Source organism: Camelus ferus, chromosome 11 (assembly GCF_009834535.1).
Source record: "Camelus ferus isolate YT-003-E chromosome 11, BCGSAC_Cfer_1.0, whole genome shotgun sequence".
Lineage (NCBI taxonomy): Eukaryota > Metazoa > Chordata > Mammalia > Artiodactyla > Camelidae > Camelus > Camelus ferus.
In genome coordinates, this window is record NC_045706.1 from 26,052,748 (window position 1) to 26,075,177 (window position 22,430).

Genomic DNA, 22,430 nt, shown 5'->3' on the forward strand with positions numbered 1-22,430 from the left:
TTTTGTAATTACTGGACTTCCTGCCAAAACCTTTTTTTTTTTTTTTTTTTAATATATGTTATCCTCATGTCAAGCAGACTTTCTGGCTCTGCCAATTTGGAGGAGTCCAGGTTATGGCGAGAGGATAAGGGTTAGAGTCAGAAAATGTGAACGATCTGGAAAATCCATCTCGCAGCTTTCTCCCAAGTAGAAGCTTTCTAGCTTTCTTGTCCAGGTCTCCTTCAGAATAGACCCACTGGTTAAATTTGTGGTGGGAGCCACTGAAAAGACAAGCCCTGGTGTGATCCTGGAACTGCCAGTGGTTTGTCTAGTGGTCTTCCAACACAGGCTTGACTTAACCTGAATTTTCAGGGCACTGTTTTGGACAAAGCAGGCTCTCTTCCTGCATTCATAAAGGTAAAAATGAAACCAAGCCCAGCTTTAGTTGAGAGGTTGAAAGGTTGAGGTCTTTAGCAGCTAGCTATTTTTCCCTAGGTGCATTTTTGCTCTGAAATGATGGAGATTGGATGACTTCTTAATTCTTTCCAGCTCAGAAAAGTCTGATCCTGTGATTCCTTAAGTTAGTTTTTATATAATCCCTTTTCCCTTCCCCCACAGCTGTTCCTTAGATGAACTTTGTTTCCTATCTTTAGTTCCTTATTGTATTAAGCCTCCTAACTCTGTTTATTATGTTTGACTTAATAGGAGTCAAACCCTTTTCTCTGGAGTGTTGTAATATGCCCTATGAGCTCTCTGAAACCTGCTCAGTTCCACCTTATACCAGTTCCATTTTTGCAATTCTCTTTATATTTAAGGACTTAACTTTTTTAAAATTGAAGTATATTTGGTATACAATATTGTGTCAGTTTCAGGTGTACAGCAAAGTGATTCAGTTATATATATGTTTTTTTTCCCTCATAGGTTTTACAAGATGTTGACTATATTTCCCCATGCTATACAGTAAATCCTTGTTGCCTGTCTAATTTATGTATAGTAGTTTGTATCTGTTAATCCCATATGCCTAATTTCTCCCTCCCCCCACCCCTTTGGTAATCTTAAATTTATTTTCTATGTCTGAGTCTGTTTCTGTTTTGTATATAGATTAATTTATATTATTTTTTAGATCCACATAGGTGATATAATATTTGTTATTTTCTGTCTGACTTCTCTTTGTATGATATTCATTAGGTTCATCCTTATTGCTGCAAATGGCATTATTTCATTCTTTTTAATGGCTGAGTAATATTCAATTGTATGTATATACCACATCTTCTTATCCAGTCATCTGTTGATGGACACTGTTTGGTTGTTTCTATGCCTTGGCTATTGTAAATAGTGCTGCTGTGAACACTGGGGTGCATGTATCTTTTCAAATCAGAGTTTTCATCTTTTCTGGATATATGCCCAGGAGTGGGATTGCTGGATCATATGTAGCTCTATTTTTAGTTTTTTAAGAAACTGCCGTACTGTTTTCCATAGTGGCTGCACCAATTTACATTCCCACCAACAGTATAGAAGGGTTCTCTTTTCTCCACACCCTCTCCAACATTTATTATTTGTAGACTTTTTTTGTATATATATATTTTTATTGAAGTATAATCAGTTTACAGTGTGTCAATTTCTGGTGTACAGCATGATGCTTCAGTCATACATGAATGTATATATATTCATTTTCATATTCTTTTTCACCATAAGTTACTACAAGGTATTGAATATAGTTCCCTGCGCTATACAGTATAAACTTGTTGTTTATCTATTTTATATATATATATTAGTTAGTATCTGAAAATCTTAAACTCCCAATTTACCCCTTCCCACCCCTTCCCCTACCCGGTAACCGTAAGTTTGTTTTCTATGTCTATGAGTCTGTTTCTGTTTTGTAAATAAATTCTTTTGCCTTTTTTTTTTTTAGATTCCACATATAAGTGATATCATATGGTATTTTTCTTTCTCTTTCTGACTTAACTTCACTTAGAATGACAGTCTCCAGGTCCATCCATGTTGCTGCAAATGGCTTTATTTTATTCTTTTTTATGGCTGAGTAGTATTCTTGTATAAATATACCACATCTTTATCCAGTCATCTGTCAGTGGACATTTAGGTTGTTTCCATGTCTTGGCTATTGTGAATAGTGCTGCTATGAACATTGGGGTGCATGTATCTTTTTGAATTAGAATTACCTCTGAATATATGCCCAGGAGTGGAATTGCTGGATCATATGGTAGCTCTATTTTTAGTTTTTTGAGGAATCTCCATACTGTTTTCCATAACGGCTGCACCAAACTACATTCCGACCAACAGTGTAGGAGGGTTCCCTTTTCTCCACAGCCTCTCCAGCATTTATTGTTTGTGGACTTTTGAATGATGGCCATTCTGACTGGTGTGAGATGATACCTCATTGTAGTTTTGATTTGCATTTCTCTGATAATTAGCGATACTGAGCATTTTTTCATGTGCCTATTGGCCATTTGTATATTTGTAGACTTTTTGATGATAACCATCTCGATCTGGTGTGAGGTGATACTATATGAGGACTTAACTTTTGATAGTGTATTCATATTGACACCTTTTTTTATACCTCTAAATCCTCCTTGACCTATAACAAAGTCTAGTCTGTCCCAGAGGTCTTTTTGCTTTCTAACATTCTTTGCTAGCTGTTTTGTAGCACATGTGCCACTGCCCTTCTTGAAAGCTACTCAGTCACAGCATGTAATTATAGAAAAGCAACAAGCTTCAGTGTTGGTCTTCTGCCTTGAGTTCACATCTCAGCTCCACCATTTACTAATAGTGTAACTTCACATGAATTACTTTTCTGAGCTTTGGATTCCTTATTGGTAAAATGACGATAATAATACCTGAATCACAGTGAGATAATATAAACCAAACACTTAATCACATGTCTGGAACATAGGTGCTCATAAGTTATGATTTCTTTATCTTTTATCTATCCATCTCCCTTCACCCTTGCAAGTACCCTCAACCCCCACCCCACCACTGTCACTGCATGGTCCCCTCCTTCCTGAGATCCAGATTGACCCCCCCCATTGGACATCTGCCCTCGGACCCTGTGTTTGCAGGTGTAATTATCCAAGTGTAATGCCCCATCCCTTCCTCTCTCCCATTCTTCCCCACCTTCCACCTACTCCATCTGAGAAACAAAGCACTGTTCAGGGCTTGCTCCTAGCCCATCTCCCAGGCTATAAACAAAGTTGTTCTGTCAGGAATTTTCCTTCCTCTCTTCTGCCTTATCAGTTCATTCCCCTATGAAGGCCTCAAGCTTAGGGCAGGTCTGCTATGGTTTTGCCCTTAGACCTAGGGTGTGGCTTCTCTTCCTGGGAGGAGGGCCTTACTCCTAAGGTAAGGCTCTTCCAAGTGGTTTCCAAACAGGACCTGTTTATTGAACCTTCTAACTTGGGGGGACTCAAATTTCTAACTCTGTCTTCCCAGCCCTATACAGTTGGAATATCTGCCCAGCTCTCTAGCCTCCAACTGTTGTTGCTTCCTGCTAGGTTCCTTGGAATCTCATCACCTGTGTGCACAGTTCAAGGATTTGAAGGGAATTTCTACACAGCTTTTGGGGCTGCCTTCTCTGTGGCCTCCTCTTTTTCAGGATTTCTCCCTTCATATCTAGCCACTTCAGAGCCAGAGTCCTGAACGTTTGATTCTGTAGCCCCAAAATATTGCCACTTGTTGGCTTTCAGTTTCTGCTTTATTCCCCTACATGCTGAAAGACTAGGGATTGCCTTGGGGTGGGGGTGGGGGGGCAGGGATCAGATAGGGATCTTAACCTTGTTTTCTTCCCATGTTTCCAGTCACATCCCCTCCAGTTTCTGGCTGCTTTTGGTTGCTTTCCAATGCCTTCACATAGTTATTTTTTAAAAGTACTGTGTCCAGAGTTGCTAATAGTTATCAGTAGGGAAGTTAGTCCAATGTAAGCTACACTACCATTACTAGGCCAAAAGTCAGCACTAGGGTTTTACACTTACTAATAACATAAATAGTTATGATCCAAGGGGACCTGGTGCTTCAAATTCCACATTAACTAGGTTAATTTACGTGGTATGAAAATATCTAAATGAAGAACTCTTACAGAGAGAAATAGGAAACTTGAATTCAGGCGAGAGTTAAGACTAATGGTTCAAGGTTGGAAGGCTACAACACAGAATCCTCTTATACTATTACTAGAAGGAAATTGACACTTCAACAAGTCTAGTATTTAATATATAGTGAGTAGCCACTCATGATTGGGTTTTAAAGTCTATTTAGTGGGTTGTAACTAGCATGTTTTGAAAAATAAAATAGAAGTGATTAGAAAATTTCAAGTATATCTCATGGAGTAAAAATAAGCATATAATACTTGTCTGTGAGTGTGTGTACCTACAAATATATACATGACACAATGTACTGTGTAAATATGTGTATGTATATACTGAGCCACAGTGTAAAATGTGTGTCAGCGGTATGAAAAATACCTAAATCCACTCACTTTATAAACAAAGAGACAGAGTTCACAGAAATTAAACCGTGTGTCCAAGGTAATTGGTCAATCCTTAGATCAGGAATAGAAGCTGGGTCTCTTGATACCCAGATCTGTGCTTTTGCTGCAGCACCATAGTTGAAGCCAGAAGTGCAGTTATAAGTTCATTTCAAATAAATGAACTTAGAAGAGCAGAAAAGTGTTGTGTTTGGGGAGCCAGAGAAGGGGTTTCCAGTGAATGAGTGCAGCTGAGTTACATGCAGCAGAGATATAAGAGAGGAGGATGTGTTCTAAGGAAAGACCTTTGCATTTGGTCCATGAGCTGAGGAATAGGAGCACCAGAGGCACAAAACATTACAGGACGTTTAGCAGGGAAGTGGTAGTGAGGGGTATACAGTCGTCTCTTGGTATTTGTGGTCATGGGGGGGGTTGGTTCCAAGACCAGCACCCCCCCCCACACCCTCACAGATGCCCAAATTTGCGGGTGCTGAACCCCCTTATATAAAACAGCATGGTATTTGCATGTAGCCTACACACATCCTCCCATATACTTTGAATCATCTTGAGTACTTATAATACCTAATACAGTATAGTTGTAAATACAATGTAAATGCTGTATAAATAGTTGCCAGTGCAGCAAATTCAAGTTTTGCTTTTTGAGACTTGCTGGAATTTTTAGAAAATATTTTTGATCCTCAGTTGAATCTGCAGATGCAGAATCCATAGATATGAAGGGCCAACTGTGAAAGCAGTTCCTTAAAAGTTTGGACAGTAACCTCAGTGGAGCAGCAGAATCCAAGAAAATCTTTTGTTTTTCTCCCAAGATAAAAACCTGCACAGATTTGAAACTTGTACCAGTGATACCCAGATAGTTCAAAGTGTTAGGACTTTGACAGTGAAGGTTCCTTTTCATTGCAAATAAATGAATATGATATCTCTGTAGCAATAGTCTGTATTCAAACTCCTGGAATAAAATATCTGCCAGTCAGTGAAAGGCACTGAGCTTTTTGTCCTGAATAATTTCATGAGCTGATTGCAAGCCATGAGTATAGCAGACACCTAGAGACCAGGGGCCTGCTCCTAGGAATTAACTGGACAGTAGCAAATGGCCAGCAGAACAAATGTAGCCTTTCAGTATCAGCAGAAGTAGTAGCGGTACCCTTTAATTTATATGCTTTACTGGTTTCAAAGCCCTTTGTGCAGCTTTTATTCTAATTTCATTGTTATGAGAAACGTGAGCCATTCGTGTATTTTTATCTAACAGATTTACTGAGTAACAAACCTTGTGCTGTGTTCTGGTTGGACAGAGATGACCTTGAGACCCTGAGGAGGGATGGGGCTGTTGTTCTAGGACAAGTGAACTGATGTCAGGTACCCTGTGGACCAGCTATTATGTTTCTCTGTATCCTTCTCTCACAGGCCATCTTCCTCATGATGTTTTTCCTTTCCTCTGGGCTTCTGCTTTGGTCTCCTCTGACTGACACCTTCCACTTACTCATAGTTTCTACTCCTTCTTCACTAGATTACTCAAAATCATAGCTGTCCCAGCACTCTCTGGGGCATTCCTGCTGCTTCTGCCTCTGTCCTGTCTGATCTGCCTTAGAGTTCTTAATTCAGATCCCAGGAGAGTGAGTATAATTGACTCAGCCTGAATTTTTTAGTTAGGCCTCATCATAGGAATTAACCACTCATTGATTAGGTGCCCATCCGTGGTCCAGATGGCAGAGGCTGGGCTGGGGAGTCACCTGGTTTGAATCATGGCCGCAGGGACTGGCGATGTGCTGGTTTGGTAGGTAGTGGGCTCTGGAGGCGCAGGCTTTCTGAGGCCTGGTGAGCGCGGCCCCAGCACTTGGAGATGGGGGATGGTATCTTTTGGTGGTCACAATGATGGTGCAGGGGACTACTTGCTTTTAGGAGGCAGGCACCAGGGACCCTAAATGTCTTGAGTATGTAGGACCATCCTACACACAATGAAGAACTGTTCTGCCCTAAGTGCAGACTATGTCCCTGGTGAGACACTGGACAAGGTGAGTAAGACTTGTGCCTGCCTTCAGGAACTCAGTTTCAGAAAACATCATATAAGCAAGTGATTCAAACACAATTTTGTAGGTGCTGTAAGGAGAATTATTAGATACCTTCCCTTACGTGGCTCTACTACCTGTGTAACCTTGTATAAATTACTTATTCTCTCTAGGCTGCAGTTTCCTCATCAGTAAAACCAGATAATGTACTTACATGGTACATTATGAGGATTAGGTGAGTTTATCGATGTGCAAGTACTTAGAATAGTGCATCAGAGCTTGACACACAGTAAATGCTAAATAAACAGAAGCTGCTGTCCTTATCATCATAAATCATAATTATACCAGGACATAGATCCCATATCCCCTTTGAATGCAGTTCAATAAGTGTTTATTAACTAGTGTTTGTACTTAGCACTGTACCAGTTATTGGAGGTACCCAGGGAAGGATACCTCCTCCTCTAACCCTCACCCCCACAGGAGTTTACAGATCAGTTGAAGAGACTAAGTGTAAAAATATGAATAATTAAATAAAGTACAGAAGCATATAGCATAGACAGTAAATGTTGTGGACAGTCAGAAGAGGAAAAGCTCAGTTTTTCTCTGAGTTAATGGAAGAGACTTAGGAAGATGTTTGAATTTGAACTAAACTTAAAGGAGTAGAGGGGTTGAGGTTGGCAAAGAGAAGCAGGAAGAACATTCCTGGTTGGGGAGACTCCATGAGCAAAGATGCAGAGTTGTGGTGACAAAGAGGAACACAGCGTGGGGAAGAACTGGAGTATTGAAATCTTAGAAACCAGATCAGAGTTTGGACCAGAGCCTGAGGAAGAAGTCAGAGCTGGACGTTGCACGTGGTGATTCACCCTCTGTGATGTAATCACTGAAACCGTGGGTAGATGACTTCTCTGAGGACGGGAATGGCTGGGGAAATCACAGGTGTCTGAGAATCAGGCCTTGGGGATGCCCACAGCGTAGGGGCAGGGGCACTGGAAGGGGGCAGAAGAAGACCTGAGAGCTTAGTGTAAGAGGGAATGGCCAGCAGTTTCACACGCCACAGGACAGTCAAGTATGATGCCATGGATTTGCTGAGGAGGTTATTGGTTGACTGAAAAGACAGTATTACTGGAAAAGTGATGACACAAAACTAATTATGGGGTGGAGGTGGTAAAGGGAGGGCATGAAGACTACTCTTTCAAGACCTTGCACAAAAAGAATCAAAGAGAGGTGACTGTGGCTGAGGGGGGCGCAGAGTTGAACAAAGTTGTCTGTGTTTACTTTTTAAAATCAGGGTGTCAGTGCTTGTTTGAAAATAGATGGGTAGGTAGGAGGCAAAGAAATAGGAAAAAGTAAACATATGGAGGCAAAAGGAAATAAATGTAGGGCCCTATTTCATCAAGAGTTGGGAGATAATCTAGGCTCTAGAGAAAATAAGGCAGTCCTGCCTACTGGGATCATGCGTTACATTCTTAAGAAGCTGGTGGGGAGGGTATAGCTCAAGCATGCATGAGGTCCTGGGTTCAATCCCTGGTACCTCCTCTAAAAAGACCTAATTACCTCCCCCTACAAAAAAATAAATCAAAAAAAAAAAAAAAAAAGAAGAAGAAGAAGAAGCTGGGCTCTCTACTTTCTCCACAAGTTGTTGCTTAAATTATTTTTTTGTAATATTTCATCAACAATAAAGGGATATTGGTCTGGGGAGATCCCAGGTCTCTGTAAAAGCAAAAGATCTCCAGGGAAGGTAAGCAATCTAGGTGGGACAGGAGGAGGCAGTCTTCTAGGGCATCCTCTTTCTTGTGGACCTGAGGAGGTTGAAGGGAGCAGTGGGAGGGGGTTAATCCAAGCTGCTATCTTGCAGTGTCAAGGCAGGCCCAGCCTTCATGGAATGTCGGGCTGGGAGCTGAGAAACTTGACACTCCCACCCTGACACCACAGAGTTTTCCAATTTCATGTTTCCTGAGAAACCAGAAAGTACCCTCACTGCATGAACATTGGGCTGTGAAGTCACAGGGCTGTGACAGTGCAATACACAATCATTTCTGGTGGGAAGATGCACATTTATGTGCACTGCCCCACAGCAGTGGGCAGGGCTAGGTTCTAAATCTCTGACCTTGTTCCATGCTGTCTAGAAACCCCTTTCTTTGAATCATAAGCCGAGAGGAGGCAAAGAGAAGAAATATATTGCATTTCGTTAAATCTAAAATACCATCTATTATAAGACATCGAATAATTTTATGTAGCATTAGAAAGGAAAGACTTCTAATTAGAAGACAAATTAACATGCTGCTAATTGGAAAACACACCTTGATTTCCAAGATGTTAAAATATGAAAAAATGTGCATCTTAACATCTACTGAAATGTAAAGGTGCTTTCACTGATCGCTGACTTACAGCAATACTTAGATGAAAATTATTGTAGAATTCCTCTAGTTCTTTCCTCAGTCATTTGGAGATATGAAATTTAGTTTCTTCTGCTCTCTGGCCCCCGCCCGTCTTAGGAGAAGATTGAAACCTAGTTAATCCCAGTGTCGTAGGTGTGGCAGCAAGTAGTTAAGGCAAACAAAAGTTAGGATATTTAATGATTTTTAAAAATCTTTGCATAGTGTTTCTCCATCACAACCAAAGCAGAGCAATGCTTAGGGCCCTCTAAACAGTAATAATTGATGGTGTTTATTAAGTGCTGGTTGCTGTGCTAATTACTGTCGATTAGGTGCATGTTAGGTATGCAGAAACGTCCAGAAGAGTCTAATTTCTATGCTGGCAGTAAGAATGGTGTTTCCAGGCCCTTTCATAGTATAATAGGTGTATAATAGATGCTCAATGAATATTTGTTATCAAATTAAATAACTCTGAGGGCACAGAACATGCACATCAAAAGATAAGCAGTAAATCTTTCTTTGTACTGTTACTCAAGAAGTGAAGTTTAGAGGAAAGAGTAATCCAGGGACTAGAGAAGCCTTCACCTGGCTGGGCTTACAGGACAGTAGTGAGCAGAAGGGCACGGAGACAAGCTGGGCTTGTTATGTTCAAGGAATAATAAGGAAACAAATACTTAAAGTATGCTGCGCTCAGTTTCGTAATAGCAGCAAGTGCCCAGGCCTCGAGGCTCACAGAGAGGAAGTGACTAACTGCCCAGGTTAGTCACTGATCGACACTGAGTGACACGCTAAGTGACACTCCTTGTGGAACTAGTGAGAGACTAGTGTAGTTACACCAAATTGAGAGGAGTAAGTGAAGTAACAGTAGGAAAGTACATAAGATTTTAGACCCTGGAAGTAACCAAAGAGGTCCAACCTGTTTGTTACACACACCTGGAAACCGTAGCCCAGAGAGGTTATGTAACATGTCAGGGATAGGAGGGGAGGCAGGAATAGATCCCAGGTCTTTTGACTTGTAGTCTAAGTGCTTTATTCACTACGCCTGCTGCACTCTCAAGCTGTAGAAGCAGCTCCACCTGTGTCCCTAGAAATGGAAGCCAGGGCACATCCGGGGGAATTGGGATGCCGAGAGCTCATGTAAGCCTGTACAGCCCGAATGATTAGAGTCCCAGGAAAATCCCAGTGTACATTCTGGCATATTGAAGTTTAATTTATTTTTCTGTTTCAGCTAGGAAATGAATTTGACAGTACTGACCGATAGCCTAGGTTTAACCAGATTTTACCATCAAAATATTGAATCACACTTGGAAAGAATCCTTATTTTGGGAGACTGGGTTCACCCTTTTAAATAAATGTAACCAAAATTCTTAATGCTTAAGTTCATTCTATTCTGTATTATTCTTTATGTCCAAGACCATGTAGAATCACCCCACTTGGTTTGCTCTTCCTGAGCGCTAGATGGATGAAATGAATTGCCTGAGATTAAAGAAATGGCTTTCAACTTTCGATCCCTTTGCCCCATCTCCTAGCACTCTGCTTGGTAGCTCTCTATTCAGTATTCATTTTTGTAATTAAAGTTTGAACATGATTATAACACAAATCAACTGATTTTTTTGGTACACAGTTATAAAAGATACATAAAATGTTATGAGAGAAAATGGAAGGAATAAAAGTGAACTACCTAATAGAAGCTGAAATAAGTCTGGTTTTATAGGGTAGGATAGAAAAGTAGCCAGAGGGTCCTGTAAATGAGCAAAATTTGAAACATCGTAGTGTTATTATAAAAAATGGAATTACAATGCAGGAAATGGCCACACTCACATGGAAAAGTCATGTGATCCAGAACTAGCCTTGACTTTTAGTGGAAAGCACAGGCCGGAGACGCTAGTTTTGAATACGAAGCCTTCGAAGCCTTCACTGTGTGGCGTCAGGCCAGTCACTTCATTGCTTTGTGCCCCTGCTTCCTCATTTGTAAAATGAGAGCAGTAATGCTTTCCCCCGGGAGACCTGGCGACTATAACCTCAGACGTGTGTTTAGGAAATAGTTTTGTTGAATGAGTGTAATCAAAATTTGCTTATTAAACAGGGACGATTTATTTCTGTTTATTATTTTGTGAAAATTATCTTTGCCCTCTTGATTATTTCACTTCTGCTGCCTAAAGATTCAGTAATACTAGTAACCTCGTAGTTTTAAGCACACCAACAGCACACCTCTGTAGGATCGGGTGAGTGTTTAGAAGTGGTGTTTCACTGGATCTGGTGTTAGTCTCGCTGTCCTGGCAGATGTAAGAAGTTGCAGACTCTTGTGCTCTGGGCACCTGACTCTTGTTTGCTCTTCTAAAGGGCTGGGTAGGAAGTGGGAAACGGGAAGCTTTGAGGTAGGTTTCCCCCTCCTCTGAGGTGGACACCCTCCCAGCAGGGATTGTGCTGGAGGCTACTTGCCAAGATAGGCAGGGCAGTGGCTGAGCAAAAGGCACAGGGGAAGTTTTTTCAGTTGCTGTTGAGATTTAGGACCTGCATGTAGTAAGTTCCTTCCTGAAGTCTGGTGATTAAGAAGAGTCGTTGTGAGTCCTGCAGAAAAGCCAGGGACCACAGAGCTGAAAGTCTAACCTCGAGCAGGATGAACTTTCTCCAAATGCGAGCTGTGTAGGTGCTGAAGGAGAAGCAGTGGTGGGGGCTGGGTGGGCCAGCTGGACTGATGTGGTCGCATGGAAAACCAGGATTTATGATCCTTCTACTTGGGCTGGGGGGAATATGAGCAGATTTATAAAGATCATTCCCTCTCAGAGTTTTCTAGACAGACTGCTAAGCAGGCAGGTTTTTTTTGTTTTCTTATTAGACCAGCAAATTGTTATTTCAACAGTGTCTTATTACCCGTTTTCTTCAGCAGTTAAAAAAGATATTAGGCCAGAAATCTCAGATTATTAAAATGTGAGGAAAGAATTTGAAAGAGATTAACAGAGTGATTGAGAAAGGATTGTGAGTATTAGAATATTCTTGTTTTATAGCAGATGTTCTTTTTGCACTTTATTCTTCTTTGTCATATCAATAATTACGCATTCACCAGAGAAAAACTAGAAAATACAGTATGTTGAAAAGGGGAAAAAATCAGAATTTCTTTCACCTTCAAGACTTTTTCATTTTCAGATATATGCATTGAAAATATTTTTCCCTTTTCAACAAAACTGCAGTTCTTTCATAAACTATTTTGTAACCTTCCCTCCCTGAGACATTTAACAGTACACATTAGACAATGTTCCATATTATAAATATAAATATAAATCTGCATCTCAGTGGTTGTAATAGTGTTCTGTTATGGAGATAATTTGACAGGCCCCTTTTGGGAGAAGTTTTGTTTGTTTCTAAATTTGTTAATGCATTGATAAACATCCCTGTATTTACAGCTTTGTGTACTTGTCCAATTAGTTACATAGAATAAATTCCGGAAAGTAGGCTCATGAGTTAAAAGTTTCTGCCTTTTATTTTGTAAGAAATAGAGACAGTATTAAAAGTTTTTATTTACTGCACTTATCCCTTTGGGTGCCATGTTTCTCCAGGTGACCAGGAAGGAACTGAGGTTTCATGAAGGGGGTGCTCCACTTCCTTGAGTAAGGTGATCAGTGTTTTTAAGTCAGAGAGATACATCAAAGGATGTGGTGAAATAGGCTTTTCCCTTCAGTCACACATAATTTCTGCCATAAACTATTTACTGTGTGTGACACACTAGATTTGATTCTGTCTGAGGGATTATTTCCATTATACTGAGTAGGATTTTATAGCTGTAATGAAATGAACATATGTACACGTGCTTAAGTACATAATTGTTCACAGTCTTAATAGTGGGTGAATGGTGTCTGTGCAGAGGTTAAGTTGTGCTTCAGAATTGTACTGTTTTATCATTAGCTACCAGGTGGCCACCAAAACCCACAGGTAGAATTCTGGGTCACAATTCCTGTGATTTGGCTGCCTGGAAAAAAGACTGGAGGCGGAATAGCTACTGCAGCCTCTGGAGCAGTGTGGGCGCAGATCTTCCACATACTAGGCCAGTTACTGAATTCCTCTTCATTCATCAGTAAGATGGGGACATAGTAAGATCATTATGAGCGTTAAATAAGCCAGTATTTGTAAAGTGCTAGGTACAATGCTTGACACACAGAGTAAGTGCCATATAAATATTTCTTAAAATTTGAAGTTAAAAGGTGCTCCATTGGATGGTGGAGGGAAGCAGCACCCTGGACGTCTCCATCCAGTGAAGCCTCACGAGTCAGTGGTACCATCTTCGCAGTGGCCCGCTCTTTACAAAAAGTTGTTTTCTCTTGGACTGCTTGAAGTTTCACCAACACGGATGTGTCTTAGCGTGACAGTTTGTCTTGAATTACTGGCAATATGTTAATAGATTCTTGTGAGATTAGAAAGTACTGATTCAGCTCAAGTCCCCGTTGATCTTTCTACCCCAAATCCCAGTCCCTCCCTGAGACAAACTCTCTGTTTAGTGTGTTCTCCTCCCAGACCTTTTTCTATGCACTGACACATTATATATGTGTATATGGAGATATGTAGAGAGTTTTGCATGTTTTCTCTCTTTCCTTTCCTTCCTCCTCCTCCTCCTCCCCCTCTCCTTTGCCCTTCCCTCCTCTCCCCTCTGTTACTTTTAAAGTGTAAATGTTTGTGAGCTGTGAGTAGGGCTGTGAATATTCTGTGCTGTTCTTGCTGTCCTGGGACCAGCCTGCTGAGGTCTGCATTCTGATGGCTTTAGGGTAAGGTACGTAGAGTAGGAGGTCCAGTTGGCAAAACCCCAGGGAAAGTGAGGGCTACACCTGACCAGGGAGGGGAACTGCGGAGCGAGAGGGCCGAGGGCAGGAAAGTAGACAATCGCTGCCCACTTTACAAGCTTTGCCTCCTATCATAAGAGTTGGATTGGCCTTCAGAATTCTTCCCTGAAAAGAGTCTCCCTAAAAACCAACATGTAGCAAGGGGTAGGAAGAGGAGATAATACTCTTGGATTAAAAACTCTTGAAGTGAAATTGTGACTGTTTAGGGCCAGGAAAGGAAAGCTAATAGGGAAAAGGTGTTGGCCAGAGCAGCGCTGGGCCCACTCTTTGCATCTCAGTCCAGGAAGCAGAGAATTCCAGCTCCATCCTTTAGAACAGGCCCGTTGTGATAGCCTGGGGGACTCCGGACGATTCATATGTAAATATGGGAAAGCCTAGGGGAAATGCCTACCCTATTCAAAGGATTTTAGGGGGTTGTGGAGCATTCCAGAGCTCTGGGAAGATTCTACTCTGCCTGCCGGCCCTGGCCCGCACAAACACTTGCACCAGAATTTTGGTGCTGCAGGTACCTCCCAGGGTTGCTGGAGCTCCCATGAAAACAGGTAAAACAGTCAGCTTCCTCATTGAAGTGCCGCTTGGGACCTGGCCAGGAGTTCAGAGATTTTCCCCAGCAAAGACGGAGCCAGCTTTCGAGACGAGGGAAAAGTGAGTGGCTTTTCTCTTTAACTCTGCTTTGAAGTGTGGTCGGTGGTGTTGTGAGAAGCTCCCGGTTAACTGAATCGCTCCCCAGGAATACTGAAGAACGAGCCTGGTGAGAGTGCACTAGCCTGAGGAGATGGAGGTCCTTCTTGAGAAGGATTGGAATTGGGACTTTGAAGGATGGGGGTGGGGAGGGGAACAAAAGGAAAAAACAACCCATCACTAATTGTTTTATCACAGTAAGTTTGTGCAGTCAGCCGCAGCTCCTTAACACCTCCAGGGCACCCTAGGAAGAAAGTGGGAGCTAGTCTGCCCGTTTTATTGTTAGGCTGGCACTGGGCCTCAGTTTCCTCCGTGTGCTTCCGCATCCCCAGATTTTATTGTTCTTACAGAAAGGTAGAATTTTTTAGCATCTGAACAGAGCATTTCTACCCAGTGCATTTTACCTTAACCCGGTGCCGGGGTCGTTTTCTGGCCCCTCATGGGAAAAGCCCTGACTTGTGTTAAGTTATTACCTTGTTTGATTCCTCAACAGTTCTGCAAAGCAGGTATTCTTACCCTCGTTTTACAGATAAGGACATTGAGGCCCAGAGGTGGACATGGGCTTTCCTGGGCTCTCCGCACTTTCATTTTTGTAATTAATAAATAATTTGTAATAACTAGTTCAAAGGCTCTAAGGGTGGGGGCTCCTTCTCCCACATTATTTCCCCCTTACAATATTTAGAATAATGGAAAAACAGTTTTTATATCTGGAGCCATTTCAAGCCAGATATTCCTAGTTTGACTTAATCTTTAAGTACTAATGTGTGTGTGCCCGAAGGTCACCTGCATCTTCAGATACACTTAGGATTCTGTTAAAACTACAGGTCCCTGAGTCCCACCCAGACTGCCTGAATCAGAGTCTCTGGGGTGGTACCCAGGAAACTGTGGTTTAGCAAAAATATCCCACAAGGGTTTTTCATTGAGCTAAACTGTTTTTAGTGGTGTTTTTTTAAAGGCTGTTCAAGAGTTTATAAACCCACCGGCAGCGGGGAAAAATGGCATGCTGATATTTTATAAGACTTGTTACCGTTTCTTTCTCTCTTTTAATGTAAATAAAAATCTGATTGAGTCTCTTGATACAGGTTGCTGGCTTCTGATTGATGACTGCTTGCTGGTATTTTATGCTTTTAGTGTTATAATTAATGGAACTTTGATTCTTGGGAGAGAATAGTTTCTAGGGAATTTTTAAGATTTGAAGCAGATAAGCCCCTGATCTTTTGTAGTTGAGATTCCAACACTAGGGAGGCAGACTGGTGCAGGATTAAGTGGATTTGAGTACAGGATTTGGATTTAAATATATTTAGATTCAAATGCCAGAACTGCCATTTACTCATTACATAACCTGGGACAAGTTGGTCAATCTCTAAAAGCCTAGGTTTTCTTATCTATTAAATGGGAATAATACTACTACTTCACAGCATTGGTATGAATATTAAATGAGTTCAGGGACGCAATATTTGTAAAGTGCCTGGCATGTGGTAGGAATTCAACACGTGTTCTCCCTTTCTAGAGCTTTTTAGTCTTGTGTTATAAAAGTGAATTTCTTTTGTCGACTTGCTTATGAAGCCATGTTTCAGACTGAGATACGATAGCTCTGAAATTGCAAAGAAAATTTAAAACAAGGCTACTGAAAATTTGTGTACACTACAATTAGTCATAATTTAGCACTCTGATGAAACAAGAATTATGCTTGAAATTTTCATTCTTTCTAACAAAAAAAGTAGTTCAAGAAAGAAAATTTTCCTATTATGTCTTTTTAAAGTTTATTTTGAATAATATCAAATTTATGGAAAATTGCAATTGTACAAAGATCGTCCTTCATTCAGATTTGCCAGCAGTTAACATTTTGCCATGTTCTTATTTTCATTCTCTTCCACTCTCTCTACACACACACACACACACACACACACACACACACACGGGGGGGTTTTTTCTTTGCTATTTGAGACTAGGTTGCATATATTGTGAATGCTTTCATACGTGACCACAATAGTTTTGCCATGTCAGGAAATTTTAAATTGGCTTAATCATGTATCTGTGGGCTATATTCCAATTTTGTCAATTTGTCCTATTAATGTCTTTTGTGGCAATATTTTTCCCCAGATCAGGATCCAGTTCAGAATCACACATTGCATTTATTGGACATCTTTGGTGATCTTTAATTGGGAACTGTTCCTCAGGCTTCCTTTGTCTTTCATGACATGACATTTTGAAGAATGCAAACCCCTAGGTTTGTCTGATGTTCCCTCAAGATTCATGTCAGATTATGCATTTTGACTGGGATACTACATGAGGGATACTGTGTTGTTTCTAGACATGACATTTGGATGCACATGATGTCTGTTTGTCCCCTTTTGATGGTGTTAATTTTTGATTACTAGGCCATGGTATTATTCATTTCTCCACTATATTTTCATTTTTGTAATTAATAAATAATTTGTAATAACTAGTTCAAAACTATGCTGATATTTTGGTCATCATACAAACCCCACCACCAACACCAGAATCATCCACTGATGGTTTTGATGGTTGCAAAATATTGATTTTTAAATTTTGTTGCTTCTTCTATATTTGTTAGCTGACATTCTACTGTAAGAGCTTTCTCTTCTGCCCCTGTTTACTTATGTACTTATGTATTACCGATACGAGCACACGGATTCTTATTTTAGTCAGTGGATTGCAATCCATTGCTGTGCATATTTATTTTGATCTTCGAATTGTACAGATTTGGCCAGTGGGAGCCCCTTCAAGTTGAATCTGTGCCCCTTTGACACGGACCCTCATTTTGTTCAGCATTTCCTTACTTTCTGCCATGAGACAGCTTGGGCTCATCTATATCTTTTCCTGCCATGGAAGGAGCCATTTCTCCAAAGAACTCTAGTTCCTTTTAGTGGAGAACAGTTTTTAGAAACCAGAGTCTGGGTTGCACTTTTTAAACATTGAAATTCCTAAATTCTTAGAGAAAGGGGTTGGGAGACTAAGATCTGCTGTGAAAGCCTCATTTTCTGTAAATAGTTTGAACATTTGTGTTTTTGCTTCATAGATCTGGGTAAAAATATTCCTGTTATCATACGCAGACTGGCTAGTATGTTTACTTACCAAATTTGTCATTTTTTTAAAGTGGATCTTAAGGAATTTGAAATAGCAGAGATTGCTTCACTGTTGAAATGTTAGTATTTAGTATTCATTTTAAATGAACAAACACCATCTCATCTTTGTAAACATGCCTCTCATCATGTGTTTCTAAGTAGCAATCAGGTAATTGTAAAAGCTAATGATAAAATACATATTTGTTTTCATTTTTAGATTATGTGGTATGGTTCTGTAGAGATTTTTTTAATTGAAAATACTATTAGAGAACTTCATGTTTATATAGTATGTTTGTATCTTCCAGGACATTTGAAATGACAAAACCTGTTTGTAAGTCTTCTTTACTGTTTTGATAGGGAAAGTCTGAGCAATTTTTACATATTTTGTTGCATGCTAACGTTAATCCATCATCACAGTAACTGGAACAAGGTGGGCCTTATAGTCACCCAGATCTCAGACAGGCAATTCCTACCTAATTCTTACCTTCCCCTTAGTTGGCACTATGGTGTTCTCCATAATATTGTTTTTAATGTACTGTGTCAGTGGTTTTAACTTCCAGCTTGATATTCCTGCTGCTAAGATCATGAAATGAGTTTTATATCTAATTAAATGTGATTCTTTGTAAGAACAACACCTCTTTTCACTTCTTTCCCGAGGAGGTTGTGGACACTGATTTGACCTCATAAAATGGGCCGGCTACTTGTTTTTAGGACAAATTCTAGAAATGATATCGCACAGTTGGGAGAAGTTCTCTGCAGGGTTGGTCTTCTAAGGTCTTCATCTGTTGATGATTAAAACTGACTTGGGGATTAGATTTCCTGACAGTTGACAATTGTGAGACCTTTGGTTCTCAAAGAATGTGTTCTTTTTGAACTGTTGCAGAGTCCTGCTTTTACACCAGAACTGCTGACCAGTCTCTTTTCCCTCTAGAAATGACGCTCCTCTCCTCCCAGTCTGCATCACCGGTGGCCCCTTCTGGGCCTGTGTCCACTGAAAACCCAGAGCAGAGGATACTGGAGAAGAGAGCCAAGGTGATAGAGGAACTTCTTCAGACAGAAAGAGACTACATTCGGGATCTGGAAATGTGTATTGAGCGGATCATGGTACCCCTGCAGCAGGCACAGGTGGGAACTATGAGAGAAAGTTAGCTTTGCCTTGAATGTGGTCTCCAAGCCTGAAGCATTAGGATATGGGAGCTTGCACCATAAAGATTTCTTGGGTTTGAAATAAAGGCTTTTGCCTGCTACTGCTGCTGCTCTTAACTCAGGGACCCCAATATACATGTCATGAACTTGAGCCTTCAGCATCTTGTCACTTACCAAGTCCACTATTAACTTAAGTTACTGCAGTAACTCCTAGGACATTTCCTGTTTCTGTGGCTCCTGAAAACAGTTCCAGTGAGTCTAGGATTGTCACTCTACTGGAAAGGCTGTGTAATAATGTAATGAAGTCCGAGGGTGATGGGTTACCTGGCTCTAATACCAGGTAGTACTTGGCTTATTCCACAAACCCTTACTAATGTGTGTATGCTAGGCACTCTTAAATGCTGGAGACTGGGGATAAAAGGTTAACAGTATCCCAGGGATTTACAGTCCTTATTGCTTGTTACTTGACCACCTGGGCTTGGCCTGGGTGTGTACGCCTGGAGTGCTCCTCTCTCCCAAGAACTCCTCAAGGGAGTGAGTGGTGACATCAGATTTTGGGTACTGGGTGGAATTTGTTACCCAGGACAATTATAGACCAGATTGGTTCACAATCACTTTACTAAGATAGAGGAGGGGAGAGGAGAGCAGAGTAGTTGGACCAAGAACAAAGGGTGACACTAAAGATGGTGTTAGATGTTCCCATTCTGGAAACTTCATGAGAGTGAGTGAAATGACCTTGAGCAATTTCTGTGTCATCCTTGAAGACATGTTCCTAATGTGAAAGATATGCCATTAATTTAATTTCCATGCATCTTTATGTTTTGTTTTCCTTTCTCAGATACCAAACATTGATTTTGAGGGGCTTTTTGGAAATATGCAGTTGGTGATTAAGGTCTCAAAGCAATTACTAGCCGATCTGGAATTCAGCGATGCTGTAGGTATGAGCCCCTGCCATTGTTCAGAAGCAACTTTTTGTTTGTTTCTTTGGTTTTTTTTGTTTGCTTTTTACTTCATTTGTAGGAGGCAGGGGGAGAAGGGCCTGGCTGGTACTGAGTAGTTTTTCTAGGAAAATGAAGTTTTAGTTACTTAGTTCAAAGGTTATTTGGCCCCCTTCTTCTCTTTTTATCAGCAGCCTGCTTTGAGGTGATAGAGAATGCTTGGAATAGAAATATTTATGTCACATGGTATGATGTTTTTCAGACTGACAGTTGCAGCCCATTAGTGGGTTGCAAGATCAATTTAGCACCCAGTATATTTTTCCAATAAAATGAAATAGAAGGTATCAGAATGTACTGTAAATAATAAGTACAGTTTTTCCAGACTTTTTCAATTCTGTGTATACGTACTTATTCACATGGGTCATTGTCAAAAATGTCTGAAAAACAACGATCTTTTTCTTATAAACAATGGAATTGTGTTAGTTATCTATTGATGTTTAACCAGTTATACTAAAATTTAATGCCTTAAAACAAGAAATGTATGATGTCACAGTTTCTGCCGGTCAGGAATCTGGGAGTGGCTGAGCCTCACCTGGGTGATTCTGGCTCACAGTCTCTCATGAGGTTGGAGTTAAAGAGTCAGGCTGTTTTCTGAGGCTCAAGAATCTGCTTCCAAAAGCTCACTCAGCTCATCAGCCCTCAGTCCCTTGTCATATGAGCCTCTCCACCATCCTCGTGACGTGGCAGCTGGCTTTCCCCAGAGTGAATGATCCAAGAGGGAGCGAGAGCTCAAGATAAGAGGGAACCAGTATCTTCTATAACCTGGTCTTGGATATGACCCACCATCACTTTTGCCATATTCTGATGGTCATACAGAACAGCTCTGGTACCTTGTGGGAGGGGACATCCTGTCCCTTTGCTATTGTACTAGAATAGCCACAAGATGCTGCACAGTTCTAACCATCCCACTGCACACATGGCAACATCCAGCAGAAGGAAAAAGTGACCCCATGTTGTTTAAGAATAAGCAGACCTTTTCCAGAGCTCCCTCACCAGAATTCTCTTTCTCATTGGCCAGACCTGGATCACATGCATATGCCTACATAGATCACTGGAAAGGGGAGTGGGCTTATGTTGTTGACTTAGACTAGGCAGTGTTGCCTGGCTCACCTAGGAGAGAAGTGGACATAAAAAGTCAGGACTCTGCCCTCCTGCAGGAAGCAGGCTCTGGGGTGTGAAGTGATAGTGCAACTTTGTTAATGTTTCTTTCTTGAGTGTTTATTATACACCACATGCCCTTTCAAGATATGTCAAGCTTGATTGCACTTGTTCCCTACAACCACTTTATGAGGCTTAATATAATTAATCTTACTTTACAGATGAGGAAACAGACTTAGAGGGGAAAGTAGTTTGCCCAGGCTCACATGGCTGGTGCTTGACAGGACTGACATCCAAACTCAGGTCTTCTGTCGTCCCTGCTCACGCTGTTAACTTCTGTACAGAACAGCCTTATGTCTAGTACTGTATGGAATGGCAAGAGAAACTGAAGCCTGGGATCCTGCTCTCAGTCTAACTGGAGAGGTCAGAGGTTAGAAGTCAGTAGTCAGGGAGGTTGAGGAAGGAGAAGCACTCATTGACTGGAGGAAGCCATGGTGATCCCATTTTAATAGGATGATAAAGCATAAAAGCCAATTTTTAAGATTTCGTAAGACATTTGAAATAAGTATCTGTAGATCATTTATTTGAATTATGAAAGAAAAGAGAGAAATTGGTTGATACCTGAAAGAGATTATTTATTTATCAAACAATTAATCATTTTTTCCAGTGTATTTTATTACCTGTATATTATGACAACAGTAAAAGAGGAAATGAAAACAAAATATTCGTAGGAGATTATGGATCAACTTTTTATTTTTTCTTCTCCCTTTCCCCTTCATGTCCCAAGACAAATGAGAACTTAGGTAGCCGCCTGAGATGTGCTGAAGGCACATGGGGGATGGTGGAGGGGAGGGCCTGGGAGCTGAAGGTCTCAGGGCCTAGGAGGAGGGTTAGATTCACTAGGAGGGACGACACGCAGTGGCTGTGATGTGTGTGAGGTAGACCTGAGATTGTATGAGAGCAGCATGGCAGGGGACTCCAGTCTTAGTTGACCAGAAAGGCAGGTTGTGCATTCAGTGGGAAATTAATAAAGGACAAGGCTTGAACATCTGATAAGAGAAGGTTCTGAGAAGGCAGGGGAAGGCAGATGAAAGCTTTGTTGAGCCACTAGCAAAGGGCAGATTGACATGAATTACATAAGCAATTTTAAATTTTGGTTAAGTTTATTTTAATATATTTTAAATGTAACTTATTTTTAATACATTCACATGGCACAAATCTGAAGGGTACAAAGAACTATTTAACGAGAACTCTTCTGTGTGTCCCCTACCATCCAGCTATTCTCAACCAGAAGCAACTAATGATACTAGTTTTCCTGTAGCTCCTTCCAGAGATAGTTTATCATATAACAGCAATTACATATATATTTTCTCTACCCCAGTCCCCCATCCCCATGTTTTAAAATTATGTAAATGGTAGCATACTCTTCACACTGTTCTGCACCATGCCTTTCCCCCCTTCTCAAAAGTGTCCCTTTTGAGCAGTCTTTATGACCCAGGAATAGAAATGGACAAAATGTACAGTGAGGGGAATAACTTGGCAAAAATTTAAGATAATCCAGGGTGCTGGAGAAAGCATCACTGAATTAGTTTAATGGTCCTGATTGGAGAAGGATTCCAGTACAGCCAGGACAGGGTCTGGTGGGGAAGGAGGGAATGGTGGGTGTTCAGGGCATGTTCAGGAGGTTGAGATGAGAGAGAAGTATCAGGAGACTCTGGGTATGTAGTAATGTAT

The 22,430-nt window shown here is 40.9% G+C and overlaps 1 protein-coding gene across 6 annotated transcripts in view; it reads left to right on the forward strand.

Annotated features, from left to right (window-relative positions):
* Positions 1-22,430, forward strand: part of DNMBP (dynamin binding protein) — a 92,691-nt gene that overhangs the window by 54,211 nt on the left and 16,050 nt on the right. For all 6 annotated transcript variants that reach the window (XM_032491112.1, XM_032491113.1, XM_032491111.1 and 3 more), the window contains 2 exons: positions 18,386-18,579; positions 19,439-19,538. In XM_032491112.1, coding sequence (XP_032347003.1) covers positions 18,386-18,579; positions 19,439-19,538 — 294 coding nt within the window. The remainder of the gene's footprint in view (positions 1-18,385; positions 18,580-19,438; positions 19,539-22,430) is intronic.